The sequence below is a fragment of the Galendromus occidentalis genome, unplaced genomic scaffold (assembly GCF_000255335.2).
Source record: "Galendromus occidentalis unplaced genomic scaffold, Mocc_1.1 scf7180000075563, whole genome shotgun sequence".
In the NCBI taxonomy this organism is placed as follows: Eukaryota; Metazoa; Arthropoda; class Arachnida; order Mesostigmata; family Phytoseiidae; genus Galendromus; species Galendromus occidentalis.
Window position 1 is genome coordinate 9,485 of NW_003803553.1, and position 10,187 is coordinate 19,671.

Consider the following 10,187-nt stretch of genomic DNA (forward strand, 5'->3'; position numbering starts at 1 on the left):
GTCCTGGGAAATTGAGTAGGTGGATGACATTCTCGAGGAATTTGGAGTGGGAAATCAATGTCCTATAATGAAGCTTCGGTGCACAATGCTTTCCCAGTCGGATGCGTCGGGAAGTTCCCACGAATGAAAGACGGCGGTGAGATGAAGATAGAGATTTCGGGGAACTCACATTTATTGCCATCTCCTCGATTATTCGAGTCTTCGGAAGAATCGATCGTTACAGCTACACAATCCCCTAAGAAATCACGATTTTTCCAGCAAATTGTGCAAAACTTGATTACTTCTTCTGACGCATCTAGCATATCTACGCGTCCCGGATACTGGAACTCTTGATTTGACTGCAGGCTCCGCCAGGGAAGCCTCTCCACTAATAAAGCTCACGGGTGTCCCGTCAATGGTATCGACCAGAGTCCTCGTTAGGACCTCGTAGGCTGCCATTTTCGCAGCTTCTTCTGACCCACTCACCCGGAAGGGGAGCTTTCCCAAGCTCGAAATAAGGAAGAGAAAAACCATATCTGGAAAATATTTGGAAAATACTGCGTCCTGGTCGTCGGAGCTCAAAGCATCTCACTTGCGGATCGTCGTAAACGATAAAGCTCGCCGATCTGCCAAATACGCGACCTCGGATGAAGGCTCGAGTATAACACGCCAGAAAATATAAGACACTGTCTCCCCTGATCGTGAGGATCGCCTCGGGAGTCGCTCCGTTCGACTTATCTCCGAGCTCAACTCGCGATTCGGATGTGTATTTTTGCTGGACTTTCCTATCAAGAGAACTAATCATCACGATTTCGTTCACATTTAAACTCCGATGCTCTTTCGGGGTGCCATCTTGCCGCTATCGCTTGATGTTTGTGCGTCGACAGCGGAGAGTGAATTCCTCTCCTCAATTTGCGTATCGCCAAGACATTCGAGCTAGTGAGGAAGCTCAATCGGACGTTCTCCTCCGGAAGTCAGCGTACCGCTCCGTTATCCACATCGGTTTGCTTGGTGCATGCCCTGGCCAGAGGAGCAAGGTTGATGACTGGGACTCTTCTTACGCGGGGATTAAGGCATCAGAATCCTCCCCGGGTACGCTCCTGGAAGTACATTCAGAGCCCTTTCGGCTTTTTCCTTGTGGAATCGGTGTGGCGGATGAGATCACCCTGAGACATCACTCCATGCTCTTCTTGCGAGAATGCGTATCCATCTGCAATCCAATAATCAGCTGATGATGGTGCTCGCCTTTTTCCCTCACTTACAAGGCGTTGTCGTGAACAGATCATATCGAGACTCACGTTTCAATTCGACATCTTGCTGGCTCGAGGAGCTGCAGGGCTCCCCTGCGGATCTATAAGTCGAGGTCTGCGTCGGCGACATCGAGGGCGTTCGGAAAGCATTCCGGATAAGTCGTGCCGTCTCGTTGAACCTGAAGGCGCATCTTTCCTTAGTCCTCCTTCAAAATCCACGAGTGCTCGTAGCTGGTCTCGCCATCGAATTTATAGAAATGAATCGAGCGCGGCGAAGTTTGATCACACGAGACGTTCAGTACCTCCAGAGTCAGAGCACAGATTTCATTTGCACGCATGAACAGGGTGCAAGGATGTTCATGCATCTTCGACACATCACCGAATGAGTGAAGTGAGATGTATTAATTCAGTCGGGGATTTATTCTTGTCTCCCACTGGTTTAACGATAAGGCTTTCGTGGATCTTTCGGGCGTGTGTATGTACATACGGAGGAATTCTCATTCAACATTCGCATTCAGGCGGCTTCGAGAATGAAGCGGCGAACAGCTCATCGTCAAGCGCACGGCCGAACTCAGAAACCGTGTGTTTGCGGTACTTCTTGTCGTGGGCCTTGTCGGGCCCGGCCAATCGGGACTAAAGCGCGCGGAATCGATGCGGAACCCAGTTGTGCAAGGACCTCATTGTCACGTACGACACGATCCGTAACTGCGTGCCCTAGAGATGTGAAACTATTTCATTAGATCAGCGAGGATTCGTGATTGAGATCATCGGAATTCCGAATTCGAACCTCAAGCTTCTCGCGAGCTAACCGCAGCGGGGAACAAGCTGCTCGGCGGGAACGGAGGGAGAAGCAATCATCCGCATCACAGCTATCGCATACGCATGCGGCGTTCAGCTCCTCTAGAGGAGTCCCAAAGCAGCTTCCTCACTTACCACCGTTCCTAATCACCACATTAAAACGCTGCGACCTTTCACAGTCAACCAGGCGAGAACAATGATTCGTGTCCCAACCATCTCTGATCGTTCGACCTCTTCGGGCAATGGCTGGATGATTAGTAAGACTACGCTCGCAGAACAGTGTCTCGACATTCTCGAAGTCCGGAACGTCGATTCACAGCTACGCTACTCTTAATTTTCGATCCCTAGAAAAATGCAATTTTCACGCATGCCGTAGGGAGATTGTCAACCCCTGTCGGGACGGTTAGGAATTCGTGCGAATCGTCACCTCTAAACCACTATCCCAGCACGTGCAGCAGGATTTCGACGGACCCGAAAGCCCTCAAATCAAATTCGTTCCGACCACTGTAATGCGACTTGTTGCGGACTTTCATTTACCGATGCTTTGCGTTGCTCGTCAGCGGAACGGAGTCGGCATCTTGGATTTCGCTCTCGCGAATCGCCATCGCCAGCGTTTTGCACGTTGTCCGACGGAGCCTGCAGGGAAAAGAGTCAGTGCTTTCGCTCCATGACATGACATTGTAAATACCTTGGAGGCGACGAAACAATAAGGGAGGCTCTAAACTTACACGATGACGCAGAGGTCCAGCAAGAGTGCTGCCACTGGGACGAAGAGACAGCCGAACCAGAACAGAGCGGAAGAGAATACCATCCAGTCCTGGAAAAAGCACTCGGTGTCAGAGCCGACTTTCCAACATGCAAAAATATGCGTGAAAGGATCGCTTATGAACGGAACGGGGTCGGACAGGTATCCGACAGCCATCTTACCATGCCGGCCATGTCGGCACCGATGGGGAACCAGCGCCAGAAGTTCGAGTATAGCCATAGAAATAGAAACCAACAACCGATCGAGCCCCATATAGCAGCGTGCACTGGCCATGACCACGCATTCATTTCAAGACCAGCTTTGAGACAAACTGTGATGACGACGTAAGTGTAACACATGTTTCCCAACATTAGGTAACCACCGTCCCGTCCATGGCTCCAGGCCACGTCTTGTGTCATCAGGAACATCGAGATGAAATAAAGCACCAGCTGAAAATCGATCAATTGATTAGCGTCCTGCCCAGTCCTAGGCGCATCGATTCGTTCGATATTATCGGATGGATTTGATCCGTCCCTTGGCGGGGCCGAGAGCGGACGGAACTTACGGAATGATATACAGAGTTTGTGATCCAAACCCAAAATGTTTTCCTATTGAAGACGATCTCGTGCTGTTCTGGTCGATACAGCTCCGGGAAGTTCATCATCGTTTGCGCACTACACGTCCTATCAAACAGTCCGATCGCCAGAGGAGGCAGCGCCGTGAAAAATACATTGTACATCGCGATCGTCCATCTTTCGAACAGCGTCTGACCAGACCAACCCGAGTAAATGGCAAACCACATTTCGATTAGATACAGGCAGACATTCTTATGGAAGGAATACAGGATCAATTTGCAGAGCCGGTTATGGTTCCAGGCTCCGTGGACGAACAAGAGGCGACGTAAGAAGCGAAACTGCAACGAATAAAAGCACCTCACGTCAGACCGAGATACATCGATAATGATCACATGATTCCGGAAGGCTCAATGCGGTAGCGGATGCTGATATGTAGAAGCCCCTCAGGAGCGTGGACCCATCAATAGGCTCCTACCTGAGCGATGGAATAATCTGATGAGCAGGCAGCTTGAAGACCTTCCATACCGGAAATTCCGACCCCAACGTGGGCCGCTTGTATCATCGCCACGTCATTCGCTCCATCCCCGATTGCTAAGGTGATTGCATCGGTTTTCTGTCGGACCATATCAACGATTTCTGCTTTCTGCATAGGCGACACACGACAGCAAATAAGACACTTGACGGCAAGTGATAGCTCGACGAAATCCGCGAGCACTTCCGAATGCAATGCATGTGTGAGCGTTTTCCCATCGATTATCAAACCGATATTATTTTCTTGGTGCAAGAGATGCCGCCGTTGGGAAAGATGTTTCCGTACGCAGTCTCTGGTCGCGTCCAGCCCTTCTTCGTTGATCACAAGTAGTTCAATATCATTCGACAGAAGTCGCGTGGAGTATCCAATATTGATAGCGGTTTCCTGTTTGTCGCCCGTTAGGACCCAGACTTTGATATGCGCGCGGAGTAGATCCGCTATTGTTTCCGGAACGCCGTCTTGTAGGCGATCCTCGATAGCCGAAGCTCCGTACAAAATGAGGTTCTGCTCGATGCGGTCAGCCACAATGGCGATCTTTTCTTCTCGGTTCAAGATTGCTGTGCTCGCTTTATCGTACTCGATCCTCCACTCTTCGTATTCTTCGGCACTTATTTCAACAGCAGCCAAACACAGAGTGCGGAGACCATCTGTGGCAAACATTTCCAAATGTTCAAGGACGACGTCTGTCTGCGAGGAATCATTGCGATCCGAAAGTCGTTCGTATATCATAGTATCAGCCCCTTTGCACATCAGGATGATGCGATCTTCGGGAGTTCGAACGATGATACTCATCCGTTTCCTCGATGATGTGAAATCTATCACGTTGAGAATTTCATATGTCTTCCTCTCGCCGAAGATCTCGATGGTGCATTCCGCAGGCTTCCGAGTGGTGAAAACGAAGCCCACCTTAGCCGCTCCTTTGACCAGTGCGCCTTCGTCGGGAGAGGCGGCCTGATAGGTGAGCTCGCTAGATTCTGGACTGGGTTCAGGGACGACTGTGTGGCACACTGCCATGAGAGTGAAGAAGTTTCTCACTTGCTCCGAAAGCTTATCCTTACACCGTAGAATAGACTCTATCTGACTCGGGTCCATGCCGGTTTCAGTGTCTCCGAAAGTCTGTCCCCCGATCGAGCAGCGCTTGAACTCCATGATATTCGAGGTCAGGGTACCGGTTTTGTCCGAGAAAATATATCTGACGGCTCCGAGCTCCTCGTTGAGGTTGGAAGTCCTCGCTTTCGCAGGTGTATCGGTTTCTTCGTGGTACATCTCCATGTCCTGGTTGATGTAGCTAGCTTGCACGTAGCGCACCACTTCGAGGGCGACTTGTAGCGATATGGGAATAAGGTTGTTGTATAGAATGGTGAACGTCAAAAAGTTGAAACCGAAGTTCACTGGAACTCCATCCTTCCAAGGAATGAACAAGAGAAACTCATTGCCCTTATTCCAGATCTCCGACGCGATCGCCGATATCAAAGATATTATGATGAGGATCATGAACATCATGATGATTTGCTTATTGGTCAGTTTGTCCACTGTCGATCTTTTAAGTGGAGGTGCTGTGGAGTTCTGTGGATCAGAAAGAATTCTCAGATGAGAATATTCAGGAGATTTGACCTTCGCGGCCGAGCGATGCGATTGACAAGATTCGAAAACTATGATCATTCGAGTCGGAATGAAATTTTGATCATGGAACTCACCATCATGAGTTTCGATTCGTGCCCAGTGTAAATGACAAAGCCAAATACCCAAGAAGTATTTTTTAATATGGCACCGCGGAGTAGAATTGCATCATTATTAACAGGTATCGCTTTTTGTGCAAGGCCTTGATCCAGTTGGATGTTACCACTGAACTCATAGAGGTGCCGATTGGGATTCTCGCAATTGACGACTCCCGTGACCTTCTCGAGGTCATCGGACTTCATCCAGACAGGAAGATCTTTGGGTGCTTGACGAACCTTCAAATTCGTCTCACCGTCGAGATTTGCAGTTTCAATGTAACACATTCTTTCAGTTTCACTCGACGATAGCAGAATCTGAAACGAGCAATACAATCTGAAGTATGAGGCCTCCCAGTATTCCCAGAAGGGAGTGTTCACTCATTGAGCTTGAAGCCAGCCTGAGCCAGACGACTGGATCCTACCATGTCTGCTGGGAAGAATTGACCGGATGTGATCTTGAGGAAGTCTCCGACCACAACCTCATTCCACATTATGTCCACCCATTGGGAGGGCCCTTCTTCATTGACACGTCTCAAAGCTTTAACTTTACTTCGATTGACCGCGCGATCTTCCACGTGCCTTTTGAAGTCTTCAAATATCTCTTTGATCGCAGAAACAACCAGAATAAATACCAGCGGTACAGCCGTTGTAAAACGACCAGTGGGGGAAACGCCGGGAATTTGCTGCGAGAAAAAAACCAGATTCAGCTCCTTGCGATCGGTGGCGAAGCGAATGATGATTTCGACTGGTTTGCCTGATGCACATCGTGGAGCGAGATGAAGAGTCACTCGCATAAGTTACTCACTTGCATGAGAGCGACGAAGAGGAAGAACACGTTCGCATATCGCCGAAATTGCTCGTAGAGGAACTTCGGCACGAACGTGTAGATCGAATATTTCGCGGTGGATATCGCATTGTTCCTGAACTGATGTTGTTTCAGAATCCCGTTGATGGGAATGCTCCGATGTTCGTCGCCTCTGTCCAAACCCAATGCCTCCTCATCTGCAAAGTGTAAATAATGAGAACTGAGAGCTCCGGGATCCGCTCGAACCTGATCGATACCAGGGCAGCGAGACCTCGCTCAGGGACTTATGACTTGCGAGAGCCTGCTGTCTTTGGAAAATGATGCAGTGACGGGTCGTCATCCCTAATCGGCGTTCTCAGATTGTGATTTGAGGGACTAGACGACTCCTCGCTCGAGCCCCGTGTCGCCAGGCCAGTGACCGACGTGGTCATGCTTTTCGAGGCCTCGAGGATATATGCAGATACGCGAAGCTGGCGTAGCGCGATTCACCAAGACCTCTCATATAATAGAATAGCAGGGACCATTTGATCCGGCCGGCAGGTCGGCGCAGCCTACGTACTACCGAATCTCCACTTTGCATGAACGGATCCGCCTGCGTCACTGCGTCCACCAAATAAGGGCTCGCATAGTCCGAGAGCGAGCCGAAGCGATCGTATCACCACGCCCCTTCCTAATAGCGGGCCCACTTTCCTTTACGAGACCTCCCGTGACAGAATGTGGCACGACTGATTCAGAACCCTATTCCGCTATCGCCGGCGAAAAAAGGTGACAAAATTCCTCATATCTCAGCCAGCTCAGACCGTGGGCGCTGCTAAGTTTTGGTCTGCAAAATCTGCATTGTTATCAGGTGATGGCTCTAGAGCAGCGACTGAGACGGAGGAGCGGAAAAACGTTTTCCGTACTGCGATCGCCAGAACGAAAAGACGATGCATTCGGATAAATCAAATCAAACCGTCAGATCCGTGTCTCCTTCTGCTCTTCGACTCCGTCCTTCCGAGGGAGACAAATGCATCCCAGGCCCTGTCCTTCGCAGTCTCCGAGATGAGATACTTGAGATCGCCACGTCTCCAATCTCGGGTCGGGAAGAATCGGGAGCCCGTATCCATCTCATCCGGGAATTGGGGAAACAAAACATTCCCGAACAAAATTCTTCTGATATCACTGACTCTCCTTCCGTACCCAGCAGAGACTGATTCACTCAAAGCCGATGAGAGCTGAACGGCTATCAACATCGACTGCTCGAAAAATCTTCGCCATGGAGCTTCTCAGCCACACTCGCAGCCGTCGACGGCGGCTCCAAGTATCCCGACTGGAAAGGCTGAACAAACTATGCCAACTGCACAATACTCTAGCGTGAGCCAAGTCGGTAATGAATTCACGGAAGAACCTCAATTCGTTGAATTTCCTCTCGTGGTCCGAAGAGCTCGTCCACATTTCACACACGTCAGGGAGACGAATTCGAATTCGTTTTGAACTCAAGAGAGTTCCTAAGCCGAACGAATCGGAACTCGGAAGTCTATTGATTGAATATAATTCATGAGAGCTGCTAGAACTGAAACTGTTCCGCCGTTCCAAATTTCGAGACCGCGAGCCGTGGAGCGATCCAATAGCTTCCGTCCCGGGACTCGACGCGAAAGTCGACAGATTTGTTTCGATAGGCTCGGGGAAGTTTATCCTAAACGTGCCATGTGACGGGTAAGATGTCCCTGAAGCTTCCTCCGCCTAGAACTCTCAGCTCGGAGACAGAAGACCGCATTGTCTTTGGCCTCTTCACTTTCTTGTCTTCGAAGCGTTGCCGTCTCACGTTTGGCTAAGACCCCGCCATTGTTTCTCCATCTGAGATGGAGGGTGTGGATTGGTAAGAGCCCTCTTTCTGGCCTGCGTCGATAGTGTTCCAAGAGAGACGTCTCTGACAGCCGAACCTCAAATAAGACTGAGTCCACTGCAAACAGGACTCACTCGTCAGTTGAAGCCCAGAACTACACCAGAGAACGACTCCCAGAAACCGAAATGCTGCAGCTCAGATGACGGACGTTGTCACTGACATCTCCGGGAAGGCTCACTCACTCACTCGCACTCTTCCCTACCTAACGAGGAGCATCAAGGCTGCTCTGTTGTCTACTGTTGTAATTCATCCACTTATCGCGTTCTCAGTCTTTCGGTGCAATATCATGGAGCATGGGTCATTCCCTCTTTGTTCAGTATTTCCACAGTCGAAAATTTTCCCTGCCTCGATCGGTGGCTGCGTCTGTCCGCCGCGAAAACCGCGGGAAACAAGTAGGTCAGTCACCACGAGCAGTGGATCGCCGTCAAATATTCGAATACTCACCCTCGGTCGGCGGGCGCATGAATTTCAAGTGAGAAATGCCACTCACTCAGATCAGAAGTGAGCTCGACTCAGAGGGAGGAAAACCGCAAACTACGATCAAGAACAAACGGATAAAGTCGACGCAGGAACGCATGGACGACAGCGCCCCTTCGTGGCAAAGTTCGGAGTCCAGATGTTCCGGTATCAAACAATCGCATGAAAGGCAGATCTGCGGCTCTCGGTGAGGTTGGCTCTCGTTAGAGCTCGAGTAGAACGAAATGGAAGGAATACGATCGTTGCATCACCAACGACAGCGACCGAGCAAATAGTCGGAAGTCATCTCCTTCTCATTCTCTATCGTTCTCTCACCGAATCGCTCTGAACAAGCGACGGACTAAACAACCGAATGAACGAGCGCCCAGGTAGGCGGCGCACAGAGCTACCACTGGCCGCATGCCAGCAGGACCGTCGATCTGCCGGTTGACACTTTTTGAGTTACTGCGTCTTTTTTGAGCTTCACGGCGGTCCGACAGCTAAGATTCGGGGGTGTAGCCGAGAAACGAGATGATGCCTCGCGCCAACGATCGAGCCAAGATCACGAACGCACTCGTGGTTCGATCTGCTCCTGCAACTTGTTCGCTGTCACTGCGAAAATTCGTGGAGAGCGGGCGCGTTCCATCGTGGTTTATGGTAGTCGCCGAAGGCTAGCTGATCTAGCATGGCTCCTCAGGAGGAAAGCGTAAATCGAGCGCCCCGGGAAGGAGGTAAATAAATTGATCGACGGAGACGAGGAAGTTTCGAACGAAATTGTGCAAGTTTCGCGCGCGTACCTTGGTCGTTACTCAAGTCATCGAAGACGGTCAGCGATTGACCTGAAAGCCGCGGATGGTTCATGTTTGTCACTGACACGAGTGGAGGATATCACTGTTGATGCGGCTTCGTTCAGAGAAGTGCTTGTTCAGCTCTTCGAACATGTCACTGACGACGACACCTCCTCCTGATGTAGTTTCTGCCACTCCCGCTGTCGTAGTTTTCGCCGACTGATCCTTGCGATACGTCAGCCATGACTACGCCTTGGGTACGCTGCCGCTCACCGCGTCAACCTCTCCCCCTCCATCTATCTACAAAGCAGTCAAAGTCGCCGGAGACAATTCTCTCCTAGCGCACTATCACCGTCACCTAAGGACACTATTGGAAAACCCGCAGAGAATGCCTCCTCAGCAGGGAACTGCCCGCTCGATGCAGCCTCCCGCACCACACACCGGTCTCGCGCGTAACTTTGAATTATTCCCAGCGGTACGCTCGGTCTTCTGTGGCAGGATCGCGATGCGCTCGCGCGGAAATAACGCACTTCGAACAGACTCGATGGCAGGCGTCGTAAAAGTGATCGATGCGACGTTGATTCATTATAGCTCTCTTCGACATGCACGGAAAACTTGAGCTGTGCATCGAATATATTTAGTTCAGTCCAAGGGAA

General features: G+C 50.5%; 1 protein-coding gene across 1 annotated transcript; it reads right to left on the bottom strand.

Moving 5' to 3' along the window:
- Window positions 1-213: 213 nt before the first annotated feature.
- ATP8A (ATPase phospholipid transporting 8A1) lies at window positions 214-9,918 on the bottom strand. Its single transcript, XM_003737486.2, has 11 exons — window positions 9,541-9,918; window positions 6,403-6,599; window positions 6,020-6,280; window positions 5,577-5,912; window positions 3,823-5,445; window positions 3,338-3,685; window positions 2,955-3,221; window positions 2,756-2,844; window positions 2,565-2,663; window positions 1,278-1,408; window positions 214-1,189 (listed from the first exon to the last, which is right to left on the bottom strand). The coding sequence occupies exons 1-11, from the start codon at window positions 9,602-9,604 to the stop codon at window positions 1,092-1,094; spliced, it is 3,513 nt and encodes a 1,170-aa protein (XP_003737534.1). The 5' UTR covers window positions 9,605-9,918; the 3' UTR covers window positions 214-1,091.
- Between the last annotated feature and the right edge of the window lie 269 nt (window positions 9,919-10,187).